At 31.8% G+C, this 20,650-nt stretch overlaps 1 protein-coding gene across 2 annotated transcripts in view; it reads right to left on the reverse strand.

Annotated features, from left to right (window-relative positions):
* LOC107446985 (cytosolic 10-formyltetrahydrofolate dehydrogenase) overlaps window positions 1-20,650 on the reverse strand; it is a 72,817-nt gene that overhangs the window by 34,299 nt on the left and 17,868 nt on the right. For both annotated transcript variants that reach the window (XM_087154988.1, XM_087154989.1), the window contains exons 2-5: window positions 16,984-17,125; window positions 4,398-4,632; window positions 2,240-2,405; window positions 964-1,068 (exon numbers count right to left, since the gene is read on the reverse strand). In XM_087154988.1, coding sequence (XP_087011114.1) covers window positions 964-1,068; window positions 2,240-2,405; window positions 4,398-4,632; window positions 16,984-17,125 — 648 coding nt within the window. The remainder of the gene's footprint in view (window positions 1-963; window positions 1,069-2,239; window positions 2,406-4,397; window positions 4,633-16,983; window positions 17,126-20,650) is intronic.

Raw genomic sequence — 20,650 nt, forward strand, 5'->3', positions numbered from 1 at the left:
AATTCCTGAGAGGGCGGTATGGTCAGCTCCTTTTTTCACGTGCTTGCGAAGCACTGCGTGTGTGCATTCATATTCACATTGTCACTATGTGCATAAGATGCCAGCATTATGATTTATATTTTAATAAAACTTTATTTGTCGGTAATTGTTTTTGTCTTTTTTAAGTTCAACAAACAGCATACTATTTACGGGAAATTCTGGTTTGCAAAATTAAAGTTCTTATAATCACATATTTAGTAAAAAAACACAAAACTGAGGAGTAAATTTTACCGAATAAATGTTTTTATGCTATACTTTCACCGTTTGGCACAGAATTTTTATTAAACAAATTTTTCATTATTCTGTATTAATGTAGATCAAAATAAGTGAAAAATATTATATTTAGAATTTTAATAATTTATAGTTAGATAAAAACATGGGTGCATTTTTCTACGTTAAAGATGTAATCTTCCAAACACAGCTCACTTCCAAACAATATTTTTTTTCTTATATTTGCACTTATTTGCAGTTATTTAGATCTAAAAGAAATAATTATTCATCATTGAAATTTCTTTAATTTGAAAAATCAATTATTGATAAATTTTTGAATATGAATGAAAAAAAAATTTTTTTTTGAACAGCATTTTTTGGATTTTATATTTTCGTGCAAATATAATTCCGATAATCTGACAGATTTTTTTAGATAATCTGACAGATCTGACAGATTTTCTGACAGATTTAACTATTAGACTGATTTTTATAATTAGAAGTACCAATATACATTTTCATCTGCAATTAGAGCATGAGAAAAAAATCACATAATTAGAAACATTCAAATAACAAATCAAATAAAAAATTTTAACATATTTTCCAAAACATATTTATAAAAAAAATAGTTTGCTAAACCATTGGAGGAAATTGAATTGAATTTCTGAATTAAGCTAAATTTATCATTTTTCTAAGAATAATAAAGAAAATACAAACCATGCAATGTTCAAGTTTAGTTAAAGCTGGATCATATGAAGCCCCTTCTTCTGTTTGAACAATTTTAGGAGCTTTGCCCTCAGCTACTAATCTAACTGCTTCGCCCTATATTCATTAATATACAGTTGGATTATATCTACTAAGAATAATTAAAAAGTAAACTGTATGAAAAAACAATTAAATAATATAGAAAAATGTTTAGTGTTTCATTATATTTAAAATTTATATATTCTTATACAACATTCTTTCTTTTTTTCAATTTCACATAAAAACATGAGACATAAAAAAAACTGAAATCAGTCCATCCTGAAACCATAATCAATATCAACTTTCGGTTTTCTATATGACAACATATATGCTTAAAGAAAATGAATAATATTCTCCTTTTTGAAGGTCGTTAATTATGATATTCATGGTCGTAGTTTGTGGGTTTCACAAAATAATGTATTTTTAAGAAAGAATTACAGATTAATTTAGAAATATTATTTATTATTTTTTAAATATGTATAATAATGTTCTATTAAAGTCCAAAAGTTCATATTGGTAAAACTGATTTAAAGTTTGTTTAGTTTTATATCACTAATTTTGATATTCACGGGTTTAGTTTGCATATTTGACAAAATAATGTATTTTTAAATGGTTAATATTTAAAAAAAATAAAAGTATTATTAAATAATTTTAAGTAATTATGTCATATGGTAGTCATGAAATTCATATAGGTAAAACTGATTGTAAGATGTATTTTTTTTTTTTATCGTTAATTTTGATATCCTCGGCCTCAGCTTGAAGCTTTCACAAAATTTCTAAAAAATTATTATAATAATTATTATAACAATTTTTCGTTTTAATTTTAAAAATGATATCTAATTTTTGTTAGTAATTAAGATGACACATGAAAGCCCAAAAGTTCATTATGGTAAAACTGATTGCAGGTTGTTTTTTTTCCTTCATCTAGTTAATTTTAATATCCACGGTAAAGTCTTAGGTTTGTAGAAAATAATAAATTTCTAACAAATTAATATTAAAAAGAAAAACTTTTAAATTTTTTAGAAATATTCTATATGTTTAAGTTTTTATAACTTGTTTTTAAAATATTATGAAAAAAAGCATAAAAAAAATTGTAACAAAAAAAATTTGGGGCAAATTTTAAAAAACGATAAAGGATGTTTAATGATTCTGACACAAAGCATTGGGGCTTTTTTTCAATTCTCTGAAGAGTAGAGAACTCTTCTGAAAAGAAAAGAATAACAGCCGTCAGTTATATTATCTGACTTACCATTGCTTTTATTCCTTCAGGATACATAAATCTATTGTAAAGACTGTCAACTGTGTCATTTGGATCAACATCACATTCTTTTTGAAGTAGTATTGGTCCAGTATCTAAGCCATCATCAGCCCAAAATATCGTGAAACCAGCTCGTGTATCTCCATTTATTAAAGTCCTAAAACATATTCAGTCATAAACAGCAAGTAATATATTTTTACTTTTTTTTATTATCAATAAACAGTATTTGAATTTGAAATACTCGAAGCCGCATCACTCAATTATGGCCAAGCACTTGGCCACATTCTTAGGGCCCTATCTCTAAGAGCCAGGGTAGGAAATGCCACGTAATTTTGACCACGGTCAGACATGAACAGCGCCTAAGTTGGTACCTTTCTCGCCAAATTTCAACACCACAATACCAGATGTAACGCGCACCTTGCTGCGTATACACCAAAGTTGTTGTGTTGGCTGCCAGAATCGAACTCACAACCACTAATTCTCCATCCAGAATTGTGATCGACGCCTAAACCGACTACGCCACCGGAGCGCTGTATCGATTAGCGTGAGTTCGCTAAAGTTTCCGACCATAGATGGGTGACTGAATGCAGATAATAACTAGCTTCCTAAAAACGGAAGAAATTTAGAAAACTTCCTGTGCATCCCTCTGATTATGTTACGTTTATGAAGCGATGTGTGAAGAGGCTAGATATTCTAGGAAATTTTAGTATTGTGATTTGTATTTAAATTTATGCGTTATTTTTCCATTCATAGGAGATTTCTGTGCAATTTATAAATTCTAAATGCCTTAAGTCGTGAGTTTCGTGAAAGTCGTGAACTTCACGTAAAATTAAGAAAATTAATATCCTTACACGAATAGAGAGTAAGGTTTGTCATGTTTTGTGTGGTATTCCTTATTTGGCTACATTTGTGTAAATTATCGCCATTTGTTGTTTTTTGAGTAACATCCCAGCATTCTTGTGGAGTTGTTTAAATTCTTTTTCAGCTAAAATAAAACGAGTGAAGCTAAAGTTAAAATGTAAAAACGCGTTATATTGTAAATTCAACATTATTTTGTAAATACTACAAGGATATTAACATTGGCTAACGTGCTTTTTCAAATTTAGGCGAAAAATAAATCGAAAATTGTTACCCGGAAGTCTTACGCCATCTGTGCGTAGCTTTGCATGGTCAACCCTAATAAATACTATCATTATATATATATATATATATATATATATATATATATATATATATATATATATATATATATATATATATATATATATATATATATATATATATATATATATATATATATATATATATATATATATATATATATATATATATATATATATATATATATATATATATATATATACCATCATATTATACATATATATATATATATATATATATATATATATATATATATATACCATCATATTATACATATATATATATATATACATATATACGGTGTATACGTTTACGTTTATATTAGTCGTTTTGTAGATTTCTATGCTTATGCTATGTCTATATGAATAATATAATTTAATATTAAAAAAATTTCATTCAAAAATATTTTATCAGTATTCAATACAAGATTCATAATTTAGTTTTTCTTTAGTGCAATAGAAAAGTAATATTTAAAAGAAAAATTTACTCATGTTTTTCGAACATTTTTCAATTGAGACTTTTTATTTTTGAAAATTAAAAATAGCACATTTCTAAACCAAAATCTAGGCTTTGGGCCCAATTTCATCCTAGTAAGACCCTGTCCTGAGATTATAATATTGCACTCAGGGGTCGATGAGTTTGTTACGAGTATCCACGCACCTCTGTAAACCACTTTACCTCACCAAGTAGGCCCGACGGACCGAAGCACTGCGATTCGTACAGACAACGAATAATATATGCATGAAAAGAGTCTTCTAGCTCCTACTTCACAATCTTCAGTACTTATTTTTTCTATTCATTTGAGTTATTATTTTTTAACTGCGATCAAGGGTATTGCTGTTTAATAAGAAAGTCAGTAGGCAATATAACTATTAATGTATTTTAATTAAACCAATTCTTCTCCATTTCAATAAAATTAAAGGATTGCTGTGAACCATAAAGAAAAAAGTTTTGAAAGTCATATTTCAGATAAAAATAAAAGTATTACCAATTTATTGATGAAACACCACGATGCCTTGGCAAAATAGATGGGTGATAACAAATAGACTTTTGTATTGGATAATTGATAACATCCATTGGTATAAACTGTGTACAAAAAGGCAAGACATTCAATTCAGCACCAACAGACCTATACTGATCTAATACTTCAGGAATCGGTTGTCCTTTTACTCTCCATCTTGGTACTTTAAACACAGCAACACCATCTTCTCGAGCAACTGTCGCTGTTTATAAAAAGAAACAGGATAAATGCCTATCATATATTTTTAACGTATAATATTTACACAATATAATGATGCATCAAAAGAATCAAATGTTCTGTAAATGTTTCAAAAGCTCGCGAGTACTGCATGTTAACGAGAAATCCACTATAAGGAAAAATCTAAAGACCACTATTATTTCCAAATCACTGCCAAAATGCTAAGGATACGAAAATTTGTATTGTTTATTAATGATACAAAAGTAACTAGTCTACCGTTCTTACTTAAAAACTTTTTAGTGGCGTTTCTTTTTTTTTTTGCTATTTAAGAGAACAATTATAGCAAAAAGTGTAAAATGTAAGGTCTTTCGGATTATTTTTGGTATTAATACAAAAAAAGTAAAAAAGAACTTCATCTTCATATTAACGTATTTCCTTCTTACATTCTTGATCATTATGTTTATAAAGCAAACATGCATATGCGTTCACTATTCTAGTTATCTACCTTCTTTAAAAAGTAAAAATTCTTCTGCTATTTTTAAATTCTGTCGGACACTTCAAGAGCAGGCGCCTTTTTAGAATAACATATCTGCCTTCTTTTTTTCCTTCTGGACAATTAACTAATGAAATAATTATTCAGTGTTATTTAAAACCTCGAAATTTGCATTTCATTTCTTTATTTTTCTTCCATCTTGCAAAACTCCCAGTTCAGTATACAAATTATAAGTAAAAGCACTCTAAGTATGTACTTTAAAGTAATATAGATGTAAAAGCACTCTAATTATGTATTTTAAAGCAATGTCGATGCAAAAGCACTCTAAATATGTATTTAAAGTAATATAAATGTAAAAGCACTCTAATTATATATTTTAAGGCAATACAGATGTAAAAGCACTCTAATTATGTATTTTAAGTCAACATTTTTACTGTATATCTCTCATTTTAGAGAGTTTAATTAGGTATGAATTCTTAAGGAAAGAAAATATATGTTTATTTAGAGGAAATATGTTTTTGAATTTAATTTCGTAACTTAGCATTTATTTATAATATTTAAGTCCAGTTCCTGAAACCATGAAGGTAATAACTTATTATGCAGATCTAATTTGATACACATCTACCATAACAACACTGAGAAGAAAAAGTATGGTTAAAACTACCAGTACTGTGTTTCTGGCTCTATGGAAACACTAAAAAGTCTGGTGATTTTTACCGTAGCGCTTCGGTAATGATATTGGTAAAATTAACAATAAAATATGGCTTAAAATTATGTGAAAACATTTGTGGTGAAATTTAGTAATTTTATCATGATACCTTAGAGCAGGGCATAAAAACCTTTATTCGGTTGAATTTTACATTTCAGTTTTGTATTTTTTACTAAATGTGTGGTTATAAGAACTATAATTTCTAAAACCGGTAATCCTTTACCATATAAGCGGAAATATTACCAAATGATATAAATACCGAATATTTTGGATTTTATACCTGAAATTATGGTTTTTGTTTTATCAGAAACGTCATTACCGTAAAATACAGAAAATTTACCAGAAACTTTTTTCTCCATGTACTATTATAAGTCCGAAATTTCGACTGTCTTTCCTATTATGACCTTATTTTCCAGATTGAGACTCAAAATAAATCTATGTCTGCCTAACAAAAGGTATGTTCATCCAGTATGGTTTAATGTCAAATTTAATAATTAAACTTATAAATAATACTAATTAATTAGCACTTATTACTTGAAAATCCGATCATTAGAAGAATTGAAATCTTCATTTTGGGTTCACTGTTCATAAGAATATATTTTCAAATTAATTTAGGAGGATTTATGTTGTTTATTGAATTATTTATAGTACTTAATTTTTTATATTTTCGATTCATTTTAGAAAACCTTCGGATTTTCCAGTCTATTAATGGTAATGAGCAAATTTTTTGGAAGTCATCTGTATTTTCAAATAAGATTCGACAGCGACTGCAGTTAGATTGAGCCTGGTAAAGATGGTAAAAACCCTCAAGAATTCTTTTTTATTTGAAAAAATACTATATTTTTTTAATAAAAAATAACTTCTCCCATTTGAAAAGTAATTTTTTCTTTGCAAATTTTAAACGCGTTGAAGACACAAAATTTTTTGAAGGAAATAAAAATAGCGTTACACTCTATGAAATCTTCGCGAAATTCGGAGAGTTGACTGTTAATTCATACGGCTGGTTTCCTTACTTTGAGGGAAAAAAAAGTCCAGTACCCGTCATTTTATGAACTTCAGGAAAAATTGCAGAGTTCACCCATGATTTATATGGTTATTTATATAAATTTTCTTCACTCAATTCAGAGGTGTATGTGGCGTCGCTGCGGTAGCGATTACTATTGGTGAAGCGAACTGAAGTGGTGCAGATCTTCAGAGTATAAAAGTGACGACATGGATGCGATAATTGCTCAGAAGAGACAAAAGTCAGAGCCGATTATAAAATTATACCAAATTTTATTAAGGAACAAATTAGAACTAAAAATCGACTAAGAAAAGAATATCAGCAAACAAATAACCCTATCGTTAAAACAGAAATTAACAGACTTCAAAAAACAATTAATAAACAACTTACCGAATACAGACAAGACGTTTGGAACGAAAAAATCATTGGCCTGAATACAAGCGATAATTCCGTATGGAAAATGGTTAAATCCCTCAAAGCAAATAAAACGATAAACATGCCTCTAAACAGTGGTAATGGAAAAATTTATGCAGACAAAGACAAGACAGAAATATTTGCTAACTCAATCGAAGAACAATTTTCTCCAAATAAAGAACCAAATGATAAATCCTCAGATCAACAAATTATATCTACCTATAATACCTACTTCAGTAAAAATCAAATTAATAACTCAATGAGTTATACGGATAATGACGAAATCAAAAACATCATCAAAAAACTAAATAAGAAGAAAGCCCCCGGCTACGATAACATCACCAATATCATGATTAAAAATTTACCCCCCTTAAGACTGAACCAACTCACTAACATAATCAACGCAAGCATCAAACAGTGTTATTTTCCAAATCACTGGAAGCATGCTACTATCATCCTATTCCCAAAACCAGGGAAAAATCATTTAAACGCAGAAAATTACAGACCGATTAGTCTTTTATCTTCACTATCTAAAATCATGGAAAGAATTTTATTAAATCGAATTTACCCACTATTAAGCTTTCTCCCGAACGAACAATTCGGTTTTCGGAAAAACCTCTCCACAACTAAACAGTTGATTCGAATACTTGAATTTATTAGTGAAGGATTCTTCAAAAAACAAGCCACTGCCTTACTCATGTTGGACATCGCTAAAGCGTTCGACAGAGTATGGCATACTGGTCTTATATATAAAATGATACAGCAAAATATTCCTGATGATCTTGTACATATTATTAATAATTACTTAATCAATAGAACATTTCAAATTAAAATTAATGACCATTTCTCTACAAGGAGAAAAATACAAGCAGGCGTACCACAAGGCTCTATTCTGGGGCCCATTCTCTTCCTAATATACTGCTCAGACTTCCCAGTTAACAGGGGAGATATAAATATTCAAACAGCCTTCTATGCGGATGATACCGCGATACTCAGCCGATCCTTAAATGTAAATAATGCAATTAAAAGACTACAAAACAATGTAAAAGATATTGAAGCCTGGTGCAGCAGGTGGAAGGTTAAAATCAATAGCTCCAAATCAAACCTTCTCATTATTCGCAAAACATATAAAAAGAAAATTATAAACTACGAAAAAATCTTATTATTCAACGAAGAAGTTCCCAAAGTCTCTAAAGCAAACTATTTGGGTATCACTATAAACTGCACCCTAAATTGGAAATATCACGTCTCTAATATACTTAAAAAAGCTGAAGCTGCTTATCAAGCTTTGAAACCCATATTAAATAGCAATAGCAAAATGGCTTTAAACACGAAAAGGCGCATTTATCTAATGTGCATAAGACCAATCCTCAGCTATGCATCCCCGGCATGGGGGACGCTTACAAATACACAAAGAAAGAGACTCAGAGTCTTCGAACACAAAACCCTAAGACGAATCACTGGGGCTCCCTGGTTTGTCAGAAATAACACCCTCTATAATGACCTCAAAATCGACAAAATAGACGAGTACCTTTTTAAACTCAATGCATCCTTTTTTAAAGGTGCCAAAAATTGTTCAACATGTAAATTCAATAAGTTATTAGACATTGATTTCATAGATGACAATAAAAATTTCAGCCCGATAACCGCTTTTTTCTTAAGCGACTGTGTTCTCTCTAAGCATTTCGGATAATCATGACTATCCCCACTGCCCTAGACAAACTGTGTTCTCTGCACCAATGAAGCCCGGTTATACCGGTGGGAGGCGAGAGAGTGCACAGGGAGTCTTCCCCCTTTTGTAAATTTGTAAATAGTGTAAATATTCTTTCTTTATCTTTATCTTCAATTTGTTCCCTATATTATGTATCAACTTGCGACTTATTATTATGTATGACTCAGACTTGATTTTATCAATTATTGTTCATTCTGAGATTTAACTTAATGTTAACGCAGCACCTCCCTTCCCTTCCACCACATATTATCCAATTTAGATGAAAGAGCAGATATCCATACATGGATAGCTACTCTGAAAAAAGTTGATTAGTTAGTAGTTAGTTAGTTAGATAATTGCTTTTTTCTTCCACGTAATTTCTTCAAACTGCTAGCTGTATCGACGAGAGCACGCTGGGCGTGTGAGATGTTTGTTTAATCTAATAAATGTTTTCTTTAGTTGTTTATTAGTCTCAAGTCTTATTTCCGGAACACTGGATTGTTCCAGAGCGTTCACCAGATGAACCTACAAGTGGTGACCCGGTGAGTTTAGCATTTCTTGTCGTAACTTTTCGGTTCGGTCAAGATGCTGAATATACGATTTAGGTCAAAATTTTTAAAATGAAATTAGTAGTTTAAATGTTAGACTGATGTTTTCATTGTCTTAAGTACTTAAAAAAATTTCCCTACCATATTTAGAGTTGTTGCATTTCAAAATATTCACGCTATATTTATTACTGGTTAATAGTATAGAGTTGGTAATATATTTTATGCGTATGTAGTTTTATTTCCTAAATTGTTAAGTGTCACTATAATGGAAGGGGAAACTTTACTTTCGAATAATGAAAAGTCAGTGATTAAGAGTAGTTCATTTGGTGAAAATTCGGCTGTAGCAATAACGACTCCAGTTTTTTGGAATGACAAGCCTGAACTATGGTTTGCTCAGCTGGAATCTCAATTTAAATTATCTAACATAACAGTTGATTCCACTAAATTTTATGTTGTTTCATCCTTAAGTAGTGATGATTTAACTTGCGTTTCAGATATTGTACTTAATAAACCTGATAGTGAAGCTTATACTCAAATAAAAACTAGGTTAATTGCACAAAATGCTGATTCTGAATCATTACGTTTAAAAAAATTGCTTTCAGGTATTGAGTTAGGCGATAAAAAACCCTCAAAACTTCTTTACGAGATGCAAAGTTTAGCTGCAGATAAAATTTCATCTGAGGTTTTAAAAAACTTGTGGTTGCAACGCTTGCCTTTGCAAATTCAGCAAATTTTATCAATCAGTAAAGATAATGTGCAATCTTTAGCTAAAATGGCTGACAGTGTTTTTGAGATTTCTAACGAGGATGCTGTGACTTCGGTTTCATTTAATGTTGAATCGCAGGGTTTTCAAAATATTGAAAAGTGCTTAACAGCAATTCAACATAGACTCTCAAAAATAGAAATTAGACATAGATCTTCTTCTCGTGGAAAAGAAGTTCGAAATTCTATAAATCGGAAGTATTGCTGGTGGCATTTTAAATTTGGAAATAAAGCTAGCAAGTGTCAACAACCATGCACTTTTGGGTCGGAAAACTAAATAGACCTTCCGTTTCGGCGCTGACGGTAGAAAAAGGTTTGGTAAAGCGCTTATTTGTTTTTGATAAAATTACAGGTCATAAATATTTGGTTGACACAGGTTCTGCGGTTAGTATCTTACCTGTGGTAAAGAATGAAAAAGTTCAGCCTTCAAATTTTTTGCTGTATGCCGCGAATGGAACCAAAATTGAAACTTTTGGTACTAAATTGATTACTTTAGATTTGGGATTTTAAAAAAAAATTCCAGTGGACATTTATCTTGGCAGCAATTTCGAAACCTATAATAGGGGTAGATTTTCTTGGGCATTACGGTTTGATGGTGGATGTAAAGCGGAAAAAATTGCTTAATAGCACCGGTACCGTAGGTCTCGGAAAAACTGTTTCTGAATTAGAGTCTATAAGTATTTCGACTGCTCAAGGTAACTCTCCCTTTGTGAAATTGCTTAAAAAATTTGGTGATATTACCAAAACAAGTCAGCCAAAATCACCGATTCAGGTGAAACACAACACTGAGCATCATATTGAAACTCGTGGTGCACCTGTTTATTCTAAAGCTCGAAGATTAATTCCTCAAAAGTTGCAGGTTGCAAAGCGAGAATTTCAGTATATGGTATCTCAGGGTTGGTGTAGACCATCGAAAAGTGCATGGGCTAGCCCACTTCACATGGTACCCAAAAAAAGTAATGATTGGAGACCATGTGGAGATTATAGGCAGTTAAATTCTCAAACTATTCCTGATAGATTCCCAATTCCTCATGTGCATGATTTTGCTCATAATCTTTTTAATAAAAAGATATTTTCGACCATAGATCTTGTTAGAGCTTATCATCATATCCCAGTTGCTGCTGAGGATGTTTCAAAAACAGCGGTAATAACTCCGTTTGGATTGTTTGAATTCCTTTTTATGCCTTTTGGGTTGTGTAATGCCGCGCAAACATTTCAGAGATTTATGCACGAGATTCTCGGAGATTTAGATTTTTGTTTTCCTTATCTCGACGATGTACTTGTAGCATCTAAAAATGAAAGCGAGCATTTAAAGCATTTGGAAGAAATTTTTCATAGATTTCAAAAATATGGACTTGTTCTGAATGCAGAAAAATGCGTTTTTGGACAATCGTCTGTTAATTTTTTAGGGTATTTGATTTCTGAAAAATGAATTCAACCACTACCAGACAGAGTTAAGGCAATATATGAATATCAACAACCTAAAACTATTAAGGAATTAAGGCGATTTTTAGCTTTAATTAGTTTTTAGAGAAGGTTTCTGAGAAACGCTACACATGAGCAGTCAATACTGTCTGATTATCTTAAGGGCGCTAAGAAAAATGATAACCGGCCTATAATTTGGACAGAGGAAGCAAAGAATGCTTTTGAAAAATGCAAAGTTAGTTTAAGTGAAACAACTATGTTAGTGCATCCATCTCAAAATGCGGAATTATCTTTGACGTGCGATTCTTCAGACCGAGCTATTGGTTCGGTTCTAAGCCAGAAAGAAGGTGATGAGTTCAAGCCTTTTGGCATTTTTTTCGCGTAAGCTAGTCCGTAGTGAACAGCGTTATAGTGTGTATGGTCGTGAATTATTGGCTATCTACGCTTCGGTTCGGCATTTTTCTTACTTGTTGGAGGGTCGCGAGTTTTCAATTTATACTGATCATAAACCTTTAATTTACGCCTTTACGCAAAAGCATGAGAAATGTTCCCCGCGTCAAATTCGGCATCTTGATTGGATCGCTCAGTTTTCGACGGATGTGCGTTATATAGCGGGATCACTTAACGTTGTGGCAGATTGCTTATCCAGAGTATCGGAGATAGAAATGCCCTCGCCTATTGATTATAAAGAGTTTGCTAAAGCTCAGTTGATTGATAAAGAACTTCTAGGGTTAAACTCTTGTAACAAATCATTAAAATTGAATTTTGTCAAGGTTCCAGGTATGGAAACAGAACTCTTCTGAGACGTTTCTGAGAGAAGATGTCGTCCTTACGTTCCTCCAGATTTTCGTCATAAAATCTTATAGACTCTTCATGAATTATCCCACCCTTGTGTAAAGGCTACCGTCAAGTTGATTGGAGAACGTTTTGTGTGGCCTAACTACAAGAGGGAAGTTGCTGAATGGTCTCGATGCTGTGTAGCATGTCAGAAAAGTAAGGTGCAAGGACATGTGGTAAGTTCTCCCGGTACTTATCCCTTACCTCGTCAGCGATTCAATCATATTCATATTGATTTGGTGGGACCACTCCCTCCTTCTCGAGGTTATACTTATTGTTTAACGTGTGTGGATAGATTTTCCCGATGGCCAGAAGTTATACCTCTACGGGACATTAAAGCGGAGACAGTGGCTTTTGAATTTTTTTCCAACTGGATCGCAAGATTTGGTGTTCCTGAAAGGCTTACAACCATATATGGCAGTACTTTTACTTTCGTTACTTGTACCGCCGGAACAAGTAAAAAGTACGTACTTTTACTTGTACTTCGTTACTTTTTAAATTTAGTAATTTTACTTGTACTTTCGTTACTTTTTTAGGGAAAAAGTACAAGTATTTGTAACGGAAATGTCGAATGAAATCGTTACTTTTTTCTAAAACTCGGTTTAGCTTTCTAAAAAAAAAAAAAAAAAAAAATTGCATTTAAAAAAAAATGCTTATGTTTTTTTAATTCATAAAATTAGAGCTTTCTAAAAAAAGAATATTAAATTTTAAAAAAATGCTTGTTTTTTTAATTTATAAAATTAATGTGCAATATACACAATCCAGTCACATTAATGTGACCACCTGTCAAAAACCAGAATAACCACCTTCGGCAGAGCGGACCGCTACGAGACGTGCAGGAAGAGAGTCAATTAGGTTTCTGAAAGTGTTCCCTGGGATGTTGAGCCATGCCGACTCCAGTGTCGTGATCAGCTGCCCTAGATTACGCTGTTGAGGATACATGGCGCGAACAACCCGATCGAGGTGGTCCCACAGATTCTTGATTGGGTTTAAATCCGGTGAGTTTGCTGGCCAGGGGAGTACGGTAAATTCATCCTGGTGCTCTTCGAACCACGCACATACACTGTGAGCTGTATCACACCTCGCATTGTCCTGGTGGTAGATGCCATCATTCTGAGGAAAAATCATTTGCATGTAGGGGTGGACATGGTCCGCAAGGACAGATACGTACTTGTACTGATCCATCGTGCCTTCCACAGTGATCAGTGCACCCAGTGAAAGCCAGGAAAGCATTCCCCAAACCATAACGTTCCCTCTTCCAGCCTGCAGCCTTCCGGCAATTGTTGCAGGGTGTATGCTTTCAGACGTTTCACGACGTATACGCCAACGTCCATCTGTCCCATGGAGCATAAAATGTGATTCATCCGAAAAAGCCACCTGTTGCCACTCTGTGGACGTCTAGTTGCGGTACTGGCGTGCGAATTCCAGCCTTCGTCACCGATGAACAGCAGTCAGCATAGGTGCATTAACCAGGCGTCTGCTGCGGATGCCCATGCGCAGCAACGTTCGACGGTCAGTAGCTCAACAGTTGCACGTATATTCGTTTGAACGCATCTCCGTAGCCTTCGTTCGCCTCTGCCATCTTTGGCCCGTGGTGTACCACATGTGCCACGCCGCTTGTTTTGTATAGGGCCATTTTGCCATGCACGGTATACTTTTGTCACGGCGGCGCGAACAGTTCACAAAATCAGTCGAAATGCTTCCACCCTTGGCCCGAAAGCCAATAAGCCAATAATCATGCCCTTTTGGACGTCGGATAAATCGCTGCATTTCTGCATTGCGCCAACGACAGAAATGCTTTTCGATGCCAGGGGTCTGTTTAGAAGAAATTTGGGTCCGTTAACGGACCCTTCACAAAATATCTTTTCTTAAAAACGGACCCTTCACGTTGACGTCGAAAGTAGGTGGTGGTCACATCAATGTGACTGGACTGTGTATATGCATTCACAGCTAACTTCGTGTTTAAATACCTTGACCTCCCGTGTAGCGCTTATTCAGCTTGGCTAAGCACGTTCTGAGAAATTCTCGCAACAAACTCAGTGACTCCACTTTCGAAATGCAATTATTTTGCAAAATGAATAAAAATATTAATTAGCAAGTTATTTTCATTCATTTTCGAGTTTTATGCATTTATTTAATGCATTTTAAATAAAAAATGTTGGATTTTGTCATTACGTTTTTCAGTTTTCTTTTTGAACTCACTAATAATACATTTTTGTCTTAATACATTTAATACTAAATGCATTTTTACCTAGTACATTTTTTACTAAAATTATGCTTATGCCCGACCTTGTCAAACAGAGCCCAGTCAAATCTCTAAGAACTTCAGAACTATTTGTGCTATTGAAAACTATTATAATTACTATTTTAACTCTTGAAAACTCGAAGGTATTAATTTAGCCGCAGATACTAAAATTCGTTTACAAATTTTAATTATTCCGTTAGGCAGAAATGTTTGGAAAATGATTTTCTTGCATGACTTCATTAGCCATTGTCATAAATAAAACTGTAGACTGTTCTGTTTCAACTTATACTGCACATTCAATTATTTTTTACCAGCTCAAAGATCACAAAGCTATCTGAAACCCCGTGTTTGCTTTGTTTATGTTTGTGCTTTTAAAACGCGTTTCTATAGAGTAAAACAATTTTAAATCAATGGTAATTTAAATAAATAAAAATAATAAACTAAAAATTAAAATCAATAGATAAAATTTCTTTTTCGTGCAAATCCATAAAAAGTTTGATATCAAAATTATATTTGAATTTAAAATTTTATTATACGATTATATTATAATATTCTTCCGAATTTAAAAATAAATTAATGTCCATAACTTTCAAAATTAAAAATAATTAAATAAATAGCAACAATTTTACGAAAACGTTTTAGAACATAAGAATATTATTCAATAAAATTTAGGTTACTTTGAATTTTCGATTTCCTAGAAATGTACTTTTAAATCGTTACTTTTTTTGCTTAGTACTTGTACTTTTACTTCTACTTTTTACTCGTTACTTTTTAAAATAAGAACTTTTTACTTTTTACTCGTTATTTTTTTAAAAATACTTGTACTTTTACTCGTTACTTTTTAAAAGTAACGTTGCCATATATGCTTACAACGGACCAGGGAAGGCAATTTGAGAGTAATTTATTCCGAGAATTTGCTAGTCTTCTTGGAATTAAACTGGTACATACTACACCTTATCATCCTCAGTCAAACGGGATGGTAGAGAGATTGCACAGGCAATTGAAGAGTGCGATTCGGGCTCATTCAACAGATAGGTGGACTTTAGTTTTACCTTCAATATTATTTGGCATTCGAGCATCAATAAAAGAGCCTTTACAGTGTTCTGTTGCTGAGATGGTGTATGGTACGCCTATAACTTTGCCTGGAGAATTTTTTTCTAACTCTAGAAATTTAACTAACAGCGAGTTTCTTGCAATTTTACAAAATAGAGTTAGGTCCTTGCGACCGACTCCTGTTTCACAACATTGTAGGAAAAACGTTTTTGTTCATAAAGAACTTAATAACTGTTCTCATGTTTTTCTTCGACAGGATAGATTAAAGAGATCTCTTGTTCCACCTTATAGCGGACCACATCCGGTTCTAGCCAAGACCTTAAAGCACTTCACCATACAAATTGGACGTCGTAAGCAGACTGTTAGTATCGACAGATTGAAGCCGGCCTTTCAACTCTCTGAAATAAAGATTAACCACGTGAGATTTTCCGTGTGACTGTCTTCCAGACTGCGTTGGGGAGCCCTGTGGCGTCGCTGCGGTAGCGATTACTATTGGTGAAGCGAACTGAAGTGGTGCAGATCTTCAGAGTATAAAAGTGACGACATGGATGCGATAATTGCTTTTTTCTTTCACGTAATTTCTTCAAACTGCTAGCTGTATCGACGAGAGCACGCTGGGCGTGTGAGATGTTTGTTTAATCTAATAAATGTTTTCTTTAGTTGTTTATTAGTCTCAAGTCTTATTTCCGGAACACAGGATTGTTCCAGAGCGTTCACCAGATGAACCTACAGTGTACATCCCTGTCCATTATGGTCACAACATCAGTGTACGGACACAAAGGTCCCTTGTTTGATTCCAGCCAGTGGCTTTCTCCCACTTCTTCAACATTAGTAACCACAGACAATAAGCACACAACTTTCTCATTCCTTGCAGTATTATACCATTTTGCCTCATATTATGGTTTGCCTTAATTCAATAAACAAATCGCCAGAATCTCAAACAAACTCAAGGCAAGAATTGAAGATAACTTTTAGGAGTAAAACTTTAAATTACGGTCATCATTTTGAGAGATAAATTTACGGACATACATATATTCTTATGGTCATGTTAGTTTTACTGGAATATATTTAATTTTGCGGTTAGTGACTGGAACACTTTTTGTTTCGGTTACTGACCGTAAACTAGAGAGGAATTTTTTTAGTGTGTAATTTATATTGCATAAGATAACTACTTACCTAGGGGATCTTCTCGCTTTCCTTTATCAGGGACGGTAAATACCCCAACAACTTGATGACCATCTTGTTTAAGTAGTTTGTAGACACTACTTGCAAATATGCTCTGTCCGATGATTGCAATTTTCATGTCGTATAACTTCACCTAATAATATTCATCAATCATAAAATGAGTCGATCTTTCACGCTTTTTTTAAATTTTCATTTTTAATTCTTTTCATGATATTTAATTATTTCATGCTGTTAGTTCTTTCATACTAATTGTTTTTTTTTTTTTTTTTTTTTTTTTTTGTGTTGTCGTGATTATTTCTTAACTTGCATTTCAAAATGTTAAAATTGAATATTTAACTAATTGAATTATTTAATTCAACTTAACTTGACTTATTTAATTCATTTTTGTTTTAATAAGTATTTTTAAATATTACTGAAAACATTTGAAGTAAATTTCAATGCTTGAAGATAATCCGAAATTACAGAAGTGTATCATTTTTTGTGTAATTTAAAAAAGAAGTGATTTTTATAAAATTACAATAATATACAACAACTTATAGTAATGCTAATTAAAATATAGAATTAATTATTGAATTGTATTAGAGCTCAAGCATATTTCTGAACCTGAACTAAATTAAAGCAGTATTTTACAACAAACATTGCTTTTCATTAGTTCATCGTCCTCTTAATTGAACTTTTCACAAGTATGTCATTTTACTTTGTAAAATACAAAATTTTAACGAAATCAAATGAATCATTCCTGAGAAAAGGAATTCGAAAAAAATTCAATTTCGCAGGAAGTATTCAGCAGGAAAAAGAAAAAAAAAGGAAGCATTGGATCAAGAAAATAAAAAATATTAAATTTTTACAGAAAAAAAATTTAGATAAAATGAGTTTTTATGAGAAGAAGTGGTAAAAGGCAAAAGTAGCAGAACGGATACGAAAATGCAAACGCAAGATAAAAGATGAAAGAAAAGAAGAGGTATAGTTCGCAAAAAAAAAAAAAACGAATCACCCTGAATAACTTTCGTTCTAATGAACGGATTTTCACGAACTAAGTGTCAATCTCAATGGTTCCTGGGGGTGACCTCAAATATGCTAATTAATTAGTGCTAACTATTAATTAATGTACGAAATCAGACACAAAAACGTACTTTCTCTGAATAAACATGTATTTTTTATACATATTTGGAATCTAGGCACTTGAATTAGGGGGGGTAGACAAAATTTTAAAAGAATTGGATCTTAAATTGGGTCGCAATAAAGGTTTATATATTTGGCGATAGTCCGGAAAACCGCCAAAAAAAGTCGCCTGCGCAAATGTATATTTTAGCATAACCCATTGACTAATTCATAGGTTGCTAGGTTATAATAGGTTGCTAGGCAACCATGTTATGACTGTAAAAAATATGGATAATGTTTTGCGATTGTTCAGAGAGGTTTAATTAATTGTTAATAGAAAATATCTCGAAGTTTCCAAGCAATAGACAATTTTTAAGCTGATTTCTGTCTAAAAAGCAAAAAAAAAAAAATATTTTAATATCCTTTGAAAAGAAAATTTGAATCGATTTAAAAATTATTTATGATTTTCTAAGTTTTTAGAATTTATATACATGAACTTCTTATCTGATACTGTTTAAATTATGCTGTTTTTGCTTAATTTATTCGAGGATTTCATACTAAAATCAAATTAACATAACTTATTACAGCTATATACAAAATTTTAGGGATAATCATTCTTACAGCTTAAACCCCTTGGGGACGGGTGATTCATGAAAGCATTCGTACAAAATCAGAATCAGGGTGCAAATAAATAAAAAGCGGTAGCTTAAATGCAGGCGTTGCTAATTTCACAGATTTACTTTGCCTTGAATTTAATTATTGTTAGTTTAATCATATATATAATCAATGTTAGTTCAAAGTATAACTAAATAATTTTATTTTGAACTAAGTAATGGTGAATTAAGCAAATCAAACAATTATAACCCCGCCCACAAATAAACTGCTAAAGAATTACTTTGATTACCAGTTTTATCTTTTTACCCTGGTTGATACTGTTTTATGCTGTCACGCATTTGTGACAACCGGCGCTAAAGGGTTAATCGAGTCTTCTAGGCTAAGTTTGAAGAAAAAAAAAGTGCTTGAAAAATAAAATTTAGATTGTATAGTAATTCTAATGCGCATTCACAAGGTTTTCTGTAATATACGATATTTCTTTTTTCTATAACTCAAGGAATTGCTGAATGTTTAGTGGCATTTTAAAGACATTGAAATATGTTATGTTTAAGAATAAGATATTGAAATAATATGTTGCATGATGTATGATTCGTTGTTTATAAAATCGTTTCATTCTGCAAGATATTTAGGTTGCACGGTTTTCTTTGGATAAAGATGATTAGCAATTAGCATCCTCGTGTTTCGATGCATTCTGAAACTTACGTTCGAAAATTCACCATAAAATGTCGCACAGCATATTCTTCAATTACGATAAGCTACATTTACCACCAAATACTGCTACTATGATTATTTATGTTTTTTTATATATATATGATACTCACCTTTTAAACAGAGCTAGTAAGATCCTTAAGATGCTGAAATGGGGCCCAAAAACTTAAAAGATAAAATATTTAATTTCATTAACTCAAAATATCCGGTCTCAAAATTTTAATTTTTAAGTTAAATATAACTTTTGCAATATTGATGCTCTTACGTTTTTAAAGACCACCTGAATCCTGTTAAAATATTAAAATGCATATGTTTACTTTAACGAGCGTAAAATCCTTATCAAAATAATGATCAAGACCCAAATGTAAAACAGTATAATTGACGATAGAAACTCAACTGGCTTCGAAACATATGAAGAGCGAAGTAAAAGTCGACATGCTTCGAGCGTTCAAATATAATCGCCCATTCTCATGACTTGTCAGGCTTGAATAACTTGTGACTTTCATTATTGGATGCTCAAAACATGTCTACTTTTATTATCATCTATTATTTTTTTAAATCAATGAAGTTTTTATATTTTCAATTCAGTTTCTTGGGATTATCCATTTAGTTACACAACATATTAAATTATTTCACTCGACATTAAAATAAGTTTTGAAAAGGTATTTTTTATATATCGATGCCAAAGTTTATTCTACATATATTTTAGGGTATACTTTCGGAGTATTTTGATCGAGTTTATTTTTACACCCTTATTTGCTTAAAATTATTAAATAATTTGCTTAAAATAAATTATTCAAGCTACATGATTTAATGTATTTATTGTATAATAGTAAACGGGGCTTCCATCGCATATTCTTAACCTTAATACCGCTATCATTAAATAAATGGAATAAGCTTAGATAAGTAATAAAAGCTAATTTTTTCCTCGTTTTAATTTTCAAGGAATAATATGTTTCGATCAAACAGATTTCATTCTGGAAATAGCGAAATTATTGAGTAGGTCCCTTGGAGCAATATCATTTGACGAAATAGCAGAAAAATTAGTTTTCACAGTTTCTGTAAAAAGTATGTTAGCTTTCTTGCCACGTTTTTTTTATTTTTTTTTTATTAAAATAAGTTCGGAAATTGCGTATTTTTTATAGCATTTTTTTAAAATCAGATTACTCTAAAATTGGCACAGCTTCGGAATCTTCTTACAAATTTCAATTTTTAGTATTTCCTGCTTAACAAA

The sequence above is a fragment of the Parasteatoda tepidariorum genome, chromosome 11 (genome assembly GCF_982258835.1).
Source record: "Parasteatoda tepidariorum strain Cologne lab strain chromosome 11, Ptep-v5.0, whole genome shotgun sequence".
Taxonomy (NCBI): Eukaryota; Metazoa; Arthropoda; class Arachnida; order Araneae; family Theridiidae; genus Parasteatoda; species Parasteatoda tepidariorum.